This window comes from Capsella rubella, unplaced genomic scaffold (assembly GCF_000375325.1).
Source record: "Capsella rubella cultivar Monte Gargano unplaced genomic scaffold, Caprub1_0 scaffold_6, whole genome shotgun sequence".
Lineage (NCBI taxonomy): Eukaryota > Viridiplantae > Streptophyta > Magnoliopsida > Brassicales > Brassicaceae > Capsella > Capsella rubella.
The window spans coordinates 3,408,717-3,423,158 of NW_006238918.1; the positions used below are offsets into that span (position 1 = coordinate 3,408,717).

Genomic DNA, 14,442 nt, shown 5'->3' on the forward strand with positions numbered 1-14,442 from the left:
ATACATAAACCCTTTTGACCCTATTAGTGTGTGTGCTGTCTCCAACACTAAACAGAAATGAAAAAGAAATTAAAAAGGTTGATTTTTTCACAGCCAAAAGAAGCCAATATCGAACTGTATGTACAACACAAACACACAAAAAAGAGCTTAAAGGAAGCTATGCATGGAGTTTTACAGAGAGAAAGCTTTTGTTACATTTGAAACCTAATCAAACACCTATTACTACTCATTATTCATATTCAAAGCCATTGTTATTCCACCATCACCTTCACAAAGCAACGCTTATTTTTTACCTATACACTTTCTTCCTCCTGCTTTAGCTCTGAGTACATTCGAATGGGTGAAAGTTTCCTTCTGCATATTCTTGCATCCTAAACCTTCGCATAAGCTCCACAGACCTGAGAGTGCATTATATCAAATGCACAACAACAAATCACCAAATCAGCTTTCTCATCTCTGACACCGCATGGAGTTTTTAATATTAACTCAAAACCCCCACCACAGAAAACTTACAGAGGATTCTCTCGATTGTGGCTTAGCTTCTGTTGATTAATCTCCATTACTTCCACCACATTAGCGGTTGCAGGTCCAGCTGATCCACCAGCCACAATCGATGGGACTGCTGCGGTTGGGCTCCACATCTTCAGACACAATTTTTAATAGCAAACGTTAATTTAAGAGATCTTACATGAAAATTTAACCAAACACTGAAGATAGCTTTGTGCCATTGTTTTACCTTTATTGTGTTATCAATTCCACTCGTTGCCACAACACTATCAAATGGATGACACTGAATGCAGTTCACAACTACAAACAAAAGATTATTCTTTTACCCAACTAATGTAAATTCAGGTGAACATATTGTAAATGACGACGTGATAAAGAAATTAACCTGATTCATCGCCAACAAGCACTTTCACTAGCCTTCCAGTCTGTTTCTCCCATATAAACCACCTACCATCATCGCTTCCGCTTGCAATATATTCACCTGAAATTTGGTAATAAAATGTTCACAGAAAGCCAATACCGTGTTGACGTTTCAAATTTTGTACACGGCTTCTTTCTACTACACTGAAATTGCATTTAGATAACATAAAAGTTGAAGCCCGAAGAGACTTACCTCTCTGACCAAGAAAACTGGCCTGCTTAATATCAGTCCCTACATTACAGTGGCCAACATATCTACGCTTCATATCAATGGCTCCCTCTGGCTGTAATCACCAAGATACCAATGGTATATAAGGTATGCATCAAATTAAGGAAGAGTATGACACAGCATAAAAAGCCAAGAGCTGACTCAAAAAATGCATTCAAGGTGCTCAATTTGTTTTACCTTTGAAGAATTAACAAAACAATAATCTTATAACTAACCTGATAAGACGTTTTATCAATTTGAGATGAAGATGCAGTTTCTGAGGAGGTATTATCAACTACATTTTCCATCGGTTTATCATCACCTACTCTATGAATACGTAGGTTGAGACTGCCACGCATAGCATTGGAGTCTGGATCTCGTCCTTCATCATCAGACAAAGAAGTTTGAATATCCAACTCCAATTCCTCGTCATAATCAGAGTCTTCTCTTTCGGATCTTGACATATCATGTGAACTCTCACTGTTGGCCTCTGATCTATAAAGTATGTCACTCAAAGAAAGTACTCTGGTAGTTCCAGCTCCTGTCTCTTCGTTTTTCTCAGCTCCAGCTGATTTGCAAAACAAAATACAAGTACAGGGAATATTAAAACGGGAAACGAAAATTCCTTCCCTTATCCAATCATGAAAGCTTTTGAGCACATAAATAGCCCTTTGGAATGAAAGGATCCCCCAAAAGTAAAAGAATACCTCTACATCTATTACTTTGATACACTTTTAAATCAACAGAACAAACATCAGATAATTAAAAACTAAGATATTTTTCTGGACAGAAAATTAAAGGAAGAAAGAGAAGCCAGATGGAGTTAAAAGATGATTCTACGAATCTATTCTTACGATTCTTCTCTCATGATTATGATATATTTTTCCTCATTGATTACTAGTAATGAATGGTTATAACTCAACGAAGAGCCAAAAAAAACATCTTAGCAGAAACATCTTGAACTTCTATTTTAGCTCAAGGAGGAAAACAGAAACAGCATGAAAAATAAATAACATATGTTACTTAGCAGTTTATCTGCAGTAAAAGACATACATCGGTTATCACAAACCTGCTTGAAGATCCCTTTTAATGCTCTCCACCTTTGCCACTATATCAGCATCTGATGGTTTCAGATGTTGTGCAGCAGTAGCAAAATCTAAGGCTTCTTTACATCTTCCCAACTGCGTGAAAGCACATATGCATATGAAATGGAAGGGCGAGTAAAATTAAATCTTATTGTAGACCAATCTCTGTCAAATAGTAAACTAAATTAACTGTGATCAGAGCTATGAGTTTACTTGCTGCAGCGCTTCAGACATGTAGTAATGAGCTTTAAAAGATGAAGCATCGATTCTCCGAGCATTTTGGCAATCTCTTACAGCCATATGAGCATCATTCTTCCACTTCCTCTGGAAAATAAAGGAATCAGCTGATTGTGGTTACCAGAGAGGAGTCATGTAGTGATTCAAGCTAGTTATAGACACCAGTTCTAAAGGACCTTGAGCAACAATGCGGCACGAGTACAAAGGCATTCATGCTTTAGCGCAGACTCAATGTCATTAGAATGAGCATCCAGAACTTCATTAGCTGCCTCAATTGCATAGAAAACATCTGTACCCTCTTCTAAAGACCTTTTAGCAATTTCTACCAATTCGGTGCACTTCTTAAGCTGAAAAAAACGGAGTCAGATGCACTAAGAAAATGGGATGACAAGGTAACCTTATGGAACAATTACAAAGGGAGGTCCAAACCGTTGCAGCATTGCTATTTCTGTGAAAGCCACTTTGAGGAGTGACGGAAACCTGAGGTTGAGATCCTACATCGTGGAGGATGTTACTGAAAGAAAAAAAGTTCTCTATATCCCCTAGTGTGTATTGCATGGTCCCAGTGCCTACAAGTCGCAAAAAAATGAGTGAATCAACAGATATTGAGATTAAAAAGAAATAGGAATATGTTTGAAAAACTGACATTTTCAATGCAAAAAAGATTCAACAAGAAAACTAGCACAGAGTCACAGACTAATATTTCTAAAGTAGTGAAGCACATATTTGCAGTTCGAAGAGAGCAATGTATATTACAAACAGTTAGCAAAATCTGGCGGGATAAACATATTCTTCTAAATATTAACAAATACAAGTTCATACTGCATGTTTAACTATTCACGGAATTTAAACTTTAACGCAGAGCATCTCAACTATACCATCATTTACATTCATCAGATAGACATGCTCCCCGCTGTAACTGAGCAAAACTTCTTCGCCATTAGGACTGAAAGTAACATGTGTTAGGTGCATATTTGTTCGCCCCTGAAATAATTCAAGATGTAGAGGACAGTGAGTTTGGGAAAAACTTTGACCAAAAACACAACATTACCACAGCAATGCAGAACTAGTAGAGTATCTTAATATCAATCAGATTAAACTAACACGTTCAGAAAGATGCATGGGACAGAAGTAATTGACACATGGAGGTGGAGGCATCCTTTTCCGACTTGACGTCAACGGTGGGAGCATCCTTCTATCGTACAAACGAGCAAATGCATCACTGCCAAAGAGGAAAGAAAAGAGCAACAAGTTAATTAAGAGAAAAGGAGAGAACTCTTTGAGCCACAAATATGGAGGCAAATACCTTCCACCAACAAGAAGTAGGTGTGGTCTTGTGGAACTTATATCACACGACTTCAGGAGTAGTGTTTGCTTAGGAGGATCAGCTAGTGCTCTTTTGGCCCCACTGCGCAGATCAAGCTGCAAAATTCAGGGCTAACAACAACTTTAATTTGCAGAAGAAATATTTCATAAGAGCTACACCATATAAATACATAGAATTTCCCACACAAGACGTCTAATATATATACACATAGAAAATACAATGGGGATATACAAAAATGTGGCACTCGTTTAAAACTCATAGCTAACAATCCTTGAGAATTTTGACTATAGACAAGTAATAAAATATTGTTTTGGAGAAAGCCAAGATGGAAGAACTAGAGAAACAGAAACTTAAATGAAAACAATGTAACCAGAGTTTGGAGATTACCAGAACACTGCGGCATTCTTGGTGAGGGGATCCAGCAGGAGGACAAGAGGTAGATTCTCGGCAATCATGCTGCCGTAAAGTCCCATCTTCACTAGCACTCCATATAACATTGGGATTACCAGGTTCGACCTACATGGTAGTAAAAACCTCTGCTAAACAAACAACACAATATGCAAGACCCAAAATACTGATCACGAGGGTCTTACAGCTAGTTTTTTCACTCTTCGTGTGTGACATTGGTACAATGCTGATGGAGCAACAGCGTTATCATCATATCCTCTACTGCTCAATCTGGATAGATTGAATAGCCTAACCTATAAGATAAGAAAAATAAACGCACACACCCCAAAAGAAAATAAAATCACCAACAGATAATAAATTCCATACAAAACCAAATGAGCACATCCCATAAGGAGTAGTTTGACAGACCTCAGCATCTCCAGCACCAGATGCCACAAGCTCGTCAGAGGTTTCAGGGACAAACTTTGTACAGAATATGTTGGCAGTATGCCCTGTATCTACAGATTGCAAAAGCTTCCGGGTGGAGTAATTCCAAATATTAATCTGCATATTAAAAGAAGATATAATTTCAAGGCAAGGCGAGAGAAATTAGATACTCAAATGGACATCTTTAACATTCTCATCCAAATTAGCTTATAAGAGCAAAGGTGAAATTTGACCCACTACGTAGACAACTGGGGGGAACTTAAGCATCACTATAGATCAATAAGCGATAAAAGTTTGTTCCCAGCTACTTCTTAAGAAAACCAAACAAGCTCAGCTAACTGGCGCAGTAACCAAAACTTTAATTTAGGTTGAAATAAAACTAAAAATAGGAAGATTGCAGAGTGTTAAGCTGGTATCTAAAACGAGATTCAAATACCCTTAAATCATCCGATCCAGAAATCAACATTGAACCATTAGAGTTCCAAGCGAGAGCATTAACACAGCCTTGATGTCCCTGTCACACACACACAGACACACAGTAAACATTACAAGACAAGCAAAGACATAAAACATAGACAAGGCTTGGTCCTGTTCAATCGTACCTCCATTTCTTGTTCCTGAGAAAGTCTCCGAACCATGGAAGAGTGTAATTGCAGTCTTTGATCAAAATCCTACACAGAGAAAACGTTGCCAAAAATAGTAAAAATTCAGGTAGAAGCAAGAATATGAATAAAGCCTAAACGAAGGAATTGAAATTCTGAATAAATCAAAGTGTGGCACTGAAGCTAAAACCCTAGCAAATAATAATGAGAAAGAATCAAAATTCCAATGGGACGGACGCAGGAAGGAGGAGGAAAAGTAAGAGAAGAAAGAAGAGCAACGTACATGAGTCGGGAGCTGAGACCTTGTGTGGAGGAGATTGAAGATGTTACCATCGTGGAAACTGAGATTATCCATGGGGACCACCGATCACAACTTGGAAGAAGAAGAAGAAGAAGAAGAAGAAGAAGAAGAAGAAGAAAAGCCCTTTAAGCTCTTTTGCAAATCTATCTGACGCAATTCCTTGTAGCCGGTTCTACATTCTACGGTGAGATCCTCTGCGGGCATGTCTTGTGTATTTTGTGTACTCTTTATCACATCTGAGCCGTTCGTTTTTAATTACGAATTTTTAAATACAACAGATGTGCTTTTATGATTTAAGTAAAAAACATTAATGGGGAAAATAAAATTGTAACACATGGTGGTGGTGACTGGTGAACGACCATTTGCTGTCGATTATAACCGGTCGCAAATCTATTTAATTTTCTTATATGATTTTGTAAATAATTGCTTCCAGAATTTGGGTTAACAGGAGTCATTTTTTTTTCTAAGACAAAAAAATGTGATAAAAGGTTACTACTTACTATTATTGTTTTTCTTTTCACGTGACAATGCGTAACAAACAACAAAGTGGCTCAAGCCGCAGTCTACGCAGTATGGAAGCAACGGAATAATGTCCTGCATAACGCCCATGTCATTCATCCGTCAACCATCTTCAAGGCCTTAAACCGAGAGATCAGAAACACAATATCTGCAAGAAGGCACAGAAGAAGCTTTAAGAGATTAATGGGTCTTTAGATCAGATGACTTCTCAGAGAATTTGATGATGTTTTGCTTGTTTTGCTTCCTTGTTTTTTATCCTAATTTTTGCCAAGGAACCAACTATTAGGTAACTTATGTAATACCTGTTTTGTTTCATTAATATGAAAATTTACTTGCTTAGCAAAAAAAAAACAACAAAGTGGTCAAATAAAGCTGACCTGTCTCAAGTACGTTAGTTCTGTGACTTATTTTGGACAAGTGTTTTCTTTCTAAAATTCTCAAAAAAAAATTTTTTGCTATTTTCCTTTTCTTTAATCCTAACGTTTTATTGCTATGTTGTAATATTATTCTTCGCTTTGCATTTTTCTTCAAAATTCCAAAGAACAGGTTAATTAAACATAAAAATCATTGATAAGAAGTCAAGTGTACTTTTTGAATTGACTTTGTGTAACTTTTTTTTTTTACTATTTTCTAGTACTAGATTCTTCAACATTCTAGGGCAAAATCTTTCTGCTTATGTTGGTTGGTTCTACATGTGTTCTAGTAAACACATCAGAACCTAGACACATTCGTTGCAATTTCGATAAAAGATGTTGAAGCACAAGGAAAGAGCTGGCGTGGATTTTTTCATAACTCATAAGATTCATCCCGTTGTGTGACATAGTATGATATATGTGACTTACTTTTGGACTTTCATGTTATGATATGTAATTCTATGTTTCTTGCGGATAGTGATTGATGAGACAGTCGTTAGTTGGAAATTTATGTTTATCACTTAGTTTCAACGGAACCAAAAAATAGACTCGATTCTCATGCTCGACAATGTACTTCAAAGTCAATGTGGGTATACCTCCCATTTTGATTCCACCGTTGTAGAAAAACTGGATTCTAGTGCAAGGCCATTGACGTATCCGATTATTAATTTTTTTTGTTATAATCTGATTTGCGTAAACCTAAAAGTGTACTAGTTAATGAAATAGAAGAAGTTAGGTATAACGAACAAGCTAAAATGATAAGACGGGATGCCATAACAATATACAAATCTATCCCACTGATAATTATATACTAAACTTGAAATTTCGACTACCTACTAAACTGTTCTTGACATTGAATGGGTTACTATATATACAAGGAGTTTGCAACAAGCTGGCACAGAAAGAGTAAACACAAAGAGAAATTAAATGATCTCGAGATGAATGGGGTTTATGTAATGCATCACAGATCCATAATGTACACAATTGGACAAAAAGAAGACAAAAAAACTTCTTTCATAACACAATAGTCCAAAAGTTACACAGTGTGTTCTGTTCTTGTTTCAGTCCTTTGACCAAATATACGAGTAAACAAAATAGACATCCATATCCTTTTTAACACATATGTGAGTCATCATACCTATGAGAAACGTCAACAGTTGTATATGCATAAAGATTACTGCACATACACATATGTGTAGAGGGATTAATGGAAACATAAGAGACTCAATGCTCAAAATAGCATAATCGTATTCCAACATAGATACCAATGTGAAATAAATACTCACATCTTGACAAATGATTCCACAATGAATGAACTAAATATATAACTAGAAAAAAGAAATGTAACGTTACCAGTTCTTGAACTTTTATAATATCTTTCACAAAAACTCTCTAGCTTAAGTGTTTTCCTTATCCGACTATCCCAATTTCCCACTATTCAACTATTCACCTAATATTTTACTCAAGGCCCAACAAAGAACTTAGTGGTAGAATAATCAGAAGTTCATACTTGTGTTTCAGTGGCAGCTTCCATTTATCTTTAACTGATTATCCCTAGCCTTTTGATTTCACATATCTATTAAAGACCTTAATTAGAATCATAAATATTCACATAACTTACATAGAAGCTGCAATGCCCAAAATATTAAGCGCATCAATTCCAAAATTCTCGCCGTTAATACCAATCTGATTCCATGGATACAAGTGCAATCTGCATAACTTTGACTCACTTTGTGACGTTGAGGGTAGAGACAATTCATGTGTGCTAGAGTCTGCCAAAAAGAAAAGGGTTTGTTTCAACGATAACAGGATATATCTTAATTAGTACTAAGAATACAAACATCTTTTTCCTACGAATCTAACCACAATGGATCAACAAAATCTAACACAATTAATGTAAATATAAACATTAAATTATATGAGATACCTTCACATATATATATGAGTAACGATATATATTATAAGACAAAATCTAATACTCATCATCATGATCAATTTTTTAAAGTTTTGAAACTAGATAAACTGAAATTGGATATAAATATAAAGACAACTAGATGCAATCATACATGTATGCATAAATTTAGTATGCACAAAACAGATAGATAATCAAGAACACAAAAGGACTAGAACATCAATAGTAAAAGGAAGATTCATGAAGGAGAAGTTATGACAGAAAGAGAGTGAGCACGCAAAAGCAAACCATATACAAAGAATTTTATACAACTTCCCCTTTGTGTGCTCACTCTCTTCTGTCAACTTCTTTTCCCCCATCAACATACATGTATATACATTTTTCTATATAAGCTAGGATGAAATAAAATATGTTTTGAAAACAACACAAAAGAAACAAGGATATATATGTCTGTATGTGTTAATAGATATATAGGAAAATCCAATTAGTCCAGAAACCGATGAAATAACAAAAGGTAAAACAGGAAAAAATAAAAAAAGACACAAGTACAGATCGAAGGTACTCTGAGATCAAATCTGGGAACAAACAGCAACCAACAAAGACTTGATCGATGGATCCATAAAAGGAAAGTATAAATCTAAGTACGGACACTGCAAGTTAGGGTTTCTTCTCCCAGCCTTAGATTTTGTTTGATTCTTTAAAAAAAGAACTGAATCTAGAAACAAAGGTAAAGGAGATAAACTCAAAATTGCAGCTAGAAACAAAGTTATAAAACAAGCTTATTTAAAACTTAATCTCTCTCTCTCTCTTTCATGCAAAGCATACATGTGTCGGCTGCCTCTTTCTCTTTCTATATTTCGAAACTTAGAAGAGAGATTGATTATATAGGGAAATGTAAGTAAACACTAGAATGTATAGAATTCGAAGGCATTGTAGATTTAGATGGAAGAAGAAGAAGAAGAAGAGGAAAAGGGTGAAACAGAGATGAAGTGAAGAGAGTACGGATAACAAAAACGCTTGGTTATGGTTTGTCGGAGAGAGAAACGTGTCGCAATCGAAGGCCAGGATTAGACTTGAGAGATGTTATGAGCCGTTGGATGTGTCTTTTTGTTTTCAGTTCCGTCTCTTTGCCGTCTTATCTGTTTACTGTCCTTTAATTAACTCACTAATGCGTCATTACACACAGAGAGAGAGACACACACACGCGTCATCATCATCATCTGTCTCTTCTCTCTTTTTAATCTTGACGATTAATGCTTGTAAATCTTATAGTACTAGTAGTATTCTAAAATTTGTGTCACGGTTTAAAAGTTAACTACCAAACGATTAGAATAGTTAAAAATGTTGTTAGTTGATCTAATTAGTGCGGCGGTATAAATATAATCTACTGTCGTAGCCTTGAATGGGTAAGTGGCGTAGCAGTGTTTTGGTGCCCACTAATTAATAAACACGTTTTCTTTCCATTCATCCAAAAGATAGATAGGACCGTATGCTATAAATAATAACAGTGTGCCATGTTCATTTTTGGGTAATGAGCCGGGTAGTGCGATAAGGGTCGGAAGAAAACAATCCAGATATATATATAAAAGTGTACTCTCTATACGTTTCAACCATATGTTTATCGATTATATTTTGATGCTACTATCAAAAAGTCTTTTTAACAATGCCGCTGATTATTTTAGTCCGTAGACTCGGTTACCTATACCATGCATTACACACCACCTTCAGTCACAGCTTCAGTGGTAAGTTAACTTTGTTTGTTGACAATAAGTAAAAGCTGTTTTGTTTAACGAGCTTTAAACTTGTGTTCGTTTTACTTTTGTACCTTTTGCTATTCTTCTTTTTTCGAAACCAATAAGACAAGACAACTACAGAAGTTAGATATTTGCTTTCCATCCTAACTTCTGGAACTCACAGTGAATTTGGTGTTTGGGTACTATCATAAAAGTCAGTTGATGCATAGCTTCCATCTTTTGTTTGTGAACAACACATTTCTTATGAAATTATAAAAAGCTGATTTGTTATAAAGGTAAACATATCTCATAGCAGAGAGTGAGATTAAATAGAAAACTTTCATTCATATTCATAGTTTAAAATGATTAGCTTTCCCACCCCAATGAGTTTGGCTACACATTTTGCAAGCAACATATATAGCCTCCAACCCTAAATTTCCGAAAACAAGAATTCACTGTAGAAATTAAAAAGCAATAATGGTTTCCTAAAGCTGTAACTGTCTACTACGGTAGCTGCACTTAGAGAGACACCCTAGTCTTTGTTACTTCTTTTTGCCTACGGCTAAGAAGATTCTTCTTCCTTTTCTGCTTCTTCTCCTGCCTCTTTCTCCTCATCAGTTGTATCATCATCAGCATCGCCAACAGCTTCATCAGCAGAACTGTTACTCTTGGTCTTTTTGGAAGAAGTCTTCAGCTTTTTCCCTTTCCCAGTGTCAGAGTTTGATGCAGCTGACAGCCTTTTCTCCTTTCGGTTGTTTGTTTCAGCAACCTTCTTGCCAGACCTCAAGGTCTTTGGTATCACTTTTTCCTGACCATTCTCATCATCAGATGTCTCATTTTCAGCATCATCATCATCATCAGATGTCTCATTTTCAGCATCATCATCATCCTCAGAGACAGCTTCAGAAACCTTCTTGCTGGATTTTAAGGGCATGGGCTTCGCCTCATCATCATCACGACCTTCCTCATCATCATCTTCACGATCTTCCTCATCATCAGAGGAGCTGCTCTCAATCTTCTTCGAGGTAGTCCTCGGTTTTTTCACTTTGGCATAGGCAGCCCTTGATGAAGATGAGGGCCTTTTCAGTTTTGGGTTCTTTGCTACAGGAGCCCCCTTGCTGGATCTCAAAGCCTTAGGTGTCTCTTTTTCATGCCCATTCTCCTTGCTTTGGAATCTCCCACTCATGCGAGAGGCCGCTGCTACAATCTTCCCACCAATCTCACTCATTTTGCCATTTCTCTCAGCTACACGCTTCGGAGACTTGAGCTTTCTGTAAAAACCAATTAGGGTCATCACATCTTCAGCAAAGCAAGACATATATACTGTTAGAGATCTAAACAATCAGTGGTCCCTAGCTATATCAAACCTAGTTAAGCATAAGGAAAAACTCAAAGTTAAACGACCAGCCAGATAGAGGGCAGACTTACGGTTCCGTTGTAGCCACGGAACTCTCATCAGCAGATTCATCCTGTAGGAAGATTTGCAAAAAAAGAAGAAGAATGTTGAGCCATTACAAAACCGAGATACACAACAGCGAACCACCGACAATGAATGATAAAAAAAAAAAACAGTCTCTAGACTATACCTCATCAGTTTCGGTTTCACTTTCTTCAATCAACTGCCATCTCTCCTTCTTCATATCCAAGTATTCCACATCCCCATCAACGTACAAAACCTAATTGCAATTGAATGATAACAATGGAGATTGAATCATTAAATGACACATTCTCTTAAAACAATTGAATTCCCGTAAGAAAGTAACACCTCCACTAAAATCATTCAATTCAGATATGTAATCAAAGAATCCGAGGGGAGAAGCCTAATTCATTCATTAAATGAAGAAGCAATCCAGAATCTAGATTCAAGCAGACCCATCATGGCAACAAGGAAAGAATCAATCAAATCAAGATTATACTAGAATTACCCGATGTTTCTTCTTAGAAGTGACATAAGCATCCACCACTCCTTCATAGAAGCTGCCAATCCAAAGAGATCTGTCAGATTCAAAACACAAGTACTAGAAAAGCATAAGAACCCTAATCTAGTCCACAGAATTGAACACTCACGTCCTGTCGATTGGCCACCAGATTCTGATTCTCGAGCCGACCAACCCTTCGTCGTACTCCTTAGCAGGAGTAACCTATTCAAAAGTTTGATACTTTAGAGCAAATTCGAATAGAAAAACAAACTAGTTTATTCAGTAAATTCTATACGAAAAAAACGCAAAGAAAGAGAAGCGGTTGTTGAAGAAAAAACCTTCTTCGCAAAGCGGCTCAGAGAAGGTCTCGTCTTGGCAGAGGAACCAACCATAGTGGTAGGGAGAAGAAGAAGGGAGGGAGTTTGGGGTTTGCTGTAAGTAACTGAAGAGAGAGATTTGTGAGGAGACAGTGATGGAGAAAGGAGCAGTGAAATAGGGATGTTAAATAGGGGACGAAGAGGTGTGATTTCTCATCTTGTTTTTTTTTCCCATGGACCTGAGAGGGTGAGAGATGGATGAGGCTGACAACCCAACCAACGACTCAAAGACGAAACGTGACTTTACATTTTAGGAATTACCCACTCACGTGAGACTCACGACCACATGTTTTTGATTTCTTTCTTACTACTTATTGGTCTCTTCACTGTTCACATCCACTTGTGTTTCTGTCCTTTTTTGTTTTTTTTTTGGTCAACGTTGTGTTTGTGTCTATCTGTGCTTTTATTTTTTTCCTATCTTTAAAAAGTCTAAGCCAGTTGTTATTTTTTCACTTATCAACGGATGGGATTTTGCCAATGTTATTGTTCCCTTCTTGGTCTTTAGCAAAGTCAAATTTAAACTTACCAAAAAAAAGCAAAGTCAAATTTAAAAGAGTTATTGTCCAAAAAAACAAAAAAACAAAAAAAAAAGATATTTGTATATATCCTTGCTAGTATGCTGCTTTTCGATGCTCAAGTTAACATTTAGACCATAAGATTTGACCCAAAACCAGAAGAATGAGGAGAAAATGATAGACGATATGGTCAAGTTACGAGATGTCTAGATCGAAAACCACAATATTTTTTTGTCGAAGTTGTTCAAACATGTATAGATCGAATTAAACAATTACTAAGATAGTTCAAAAAACCATTTAAATTTAAATACTTTTTTGGCGCTTCACATTTTTCTAATACGGAAAATCCATGCAACGTTAAATACTTTTTTCTAGTTTGAGTAAACTATTAAAATTCAAAAACCGGATATATACATCTGAAAAAATATCTATACAAACATTATTAGATTAAAAAACAGGTTTATACATGTCAAGATAATTCAAAATATCCTCAAGCTTGATGATGTCCCATATATGTCCACTCCTTTGACATTTGCAACTGTGGAGGAAAATACACATGTGTTCAAGTAATAATAAACGAGACATTGTGACATTTCGCTTTGTATATTAACATTATATTTTCTGTTGTCAATAACATTTTAGTTTTTTTGGTTATAATATAAAAATTCTACAATCTGCAGTATTTAGACGAGCAAGCAATTACGTGTTAGACAACCATTTTTGTAGGGCAACAATTAAGCATAATCTTTTAATATATATAATTAATAATAATCAAGCAGAATCTTTGATAGCTATGTGTTGGATTCCAACAGAACTTTCTTAAGAAAATGGTCGTATGATGGAACCATCATCTAGTATTTTGTGAGTTAACATCACTTTTATATTGTTTCGAAAACAAGTACACCATTTACCATTATTTATATATTCATATACGTATATTGCTGTATATTACAAAGCCACGGATAATGCTTTAGGTTTAAGTGGGAGGCACGATGATGCTTTGACTCCTTCATAATAATTAGAATCAATATTCCATTATTCCTGATATTAATTTTTTTTTTTTGCTCTAATTGTTGGTCTTCCTGTGAGTTGGAGAATCTTTTCATACAATGTATATTTAAAAAAAAATATAGATTACGTTTTTGAATATTAGGAATATTTTTTTTTTTATGTATCTAAAATGATTCTATACATGAACGAAGATGTTTTCAAGTCATTATGTATACAGGTGATGCATCTATATCTCTAGCTATCAATATAATGAGCACTTGAAAGGTAGAATATCTAAAGTCAAAAGTATTTTACAATTACTTTGTTTGACTATACCAAATATACTAAAAAATATTTTTTACAATAAAATACTATACAGGACAATCCATATAGTATATGGAACGATAGTATTTATGGGGAAGAGCTTATATGGGGGGAAAAAAATCAAAACATTTTATTCTTGCATTTCTTAACAGGACAATCCATATAGTATATGGAACGATGGTATTACCACACTTGTTTATAAAATTAATTAGGGAAAAA

The 14,442-nt window shown here is 35.7% G+C and overlaps 2 protein-coding genes and 1 long non-coding RNA gene across 4 annotated transcripts; all 3 read right to left on the reverse strand.

The window, feature by feature from the left end:
• Positions 1–58: 58 nt before the first annotated feature.
• Positions 59–5,644, reverse strand: LOC17882054 (WD and tetratricopeptide repeats protein 1). Its single transcript, XM_006289611.2, has 19 exons — positions 5,504–5,644; positions 5,221–5,289; positions 5,055–5,132; positions 4,601–4,735; positions 4,378–4,485; positions 4,172–4,300; positions 3,764–3,879; positions 3,562–3,679; positions 3,336–3,441; positions 2,887–3,026; positions 2,634–2,804; positions 2,434–2,544; positions 2,205–2,316; positions 1,372–1,703; positions 1,121–1,211; positions 893–988; positions 737–807; positions 514–641; positions 59–398 (listed from the first exon to the last, which is right to left on the reverse strand). Exons 1-19 carry the CDS (start codon positions 5,573–5,575, stop codon positions 317–319), a joined length of 2,265 nt encoding a protein of 754 aa, XP_006289673.1. The 5' UTR covers positions 5,576–5,644; the 3' UTR covers positions 59–316.
• A 1,730-nt stretch (positions 5,645–7,374) lies between these two features.
• Positions 7,375–9,582, reverse strand: LOC111830075. Of its 2 annotated transcripts, none has more exons than XR_002833326.1 (2): positions 9,191–9,582; positions 7,375–8,225 (listed from the first exon to the last, which is right to left on the reverse strand). It is a non-coding gene; the product is annotated as an uncharacterized LOC111830075 (long non-coding RNA). The 2 variants fall into 2 exon arrangements; XR_002833325.1 differs by having other exon boundaries at positions 8,928–9,582.
• An 836-nt stretch (positions 9,583–10,418) lies between these two features.
• Positions 10,419–12,662, reverse strand: LOC17883288 (nucleolin). Its single transcript, XM_006288073.2, has 6 exons — positions 12,356–12,662; positions 12,166–12,239; positions 12,024–12,075; positions 11,685–11,774; positions 11,527–11,567; positions 10,419–11,369 (listed from the first exon to the last, which is right to left on the reverse strand). The coding sequence occupies exons 1-6, from the start codon at positions 12,407–12,409 to the stop codon at positions 10,661–10,663; spliced, it is 1,020 nt and encodes a 339-aa protein (XP_006288135.1). The 5' UTR covers positions 12,410–12,662; the 3' UTR covers positions 10,419–10,660.
• Positions 12,663–14,442: the final 1,780 nt, after the last annotated feature.

Excerpts from the sequence above, each read along its gene's own strand:
- LOC17882054 (XM_006289611.2), bottom strand. The coding sequence starts at position 5,575 with ATGGATAATCTCAGTTTCCACGATGGTAACATCTTCAATCTCCTCCAC. Across the intron at positions 1,212-1,371 it reads TTGATAAAACGTCTTATCAG|CCAGAGGGAGCCATTGATAT; the intron begins GTTAGTTATAAG and ends TGGTGATTACAG. Across the intron at positions 989-1,120 it reads CAGTTTTCTTGGTCAGAGAG|GTGAATATATTGCAAGCGGA; the intron begins GTAAGTCTCTTC and ends ACCAAATTTCAG.
- LOC17883288 (XM_006288073.2), bottom strand. The coding sequence starts at position 12,409 with ATGGTTGGTTCCTCTGCCAAGACGAGACCTTCTCTGAGCCGCTTTGCG. Across the intron at positions 12,076-12,165 it reads TGGTGGCCAATCGACAGGAC|CTTCTATGAAGGAGTGGTGG; the intron begins GTGAGTGTTCAA and ends TTGGATTGGCAG. Across the intron at positions 11,775-12,023 it reads CTTCTAAGAAGAAACATCGG|GTTTTGTACGTTGATGGGGA; the intron begins GTAATTCTAGTA and ends AATTGCAATTAG.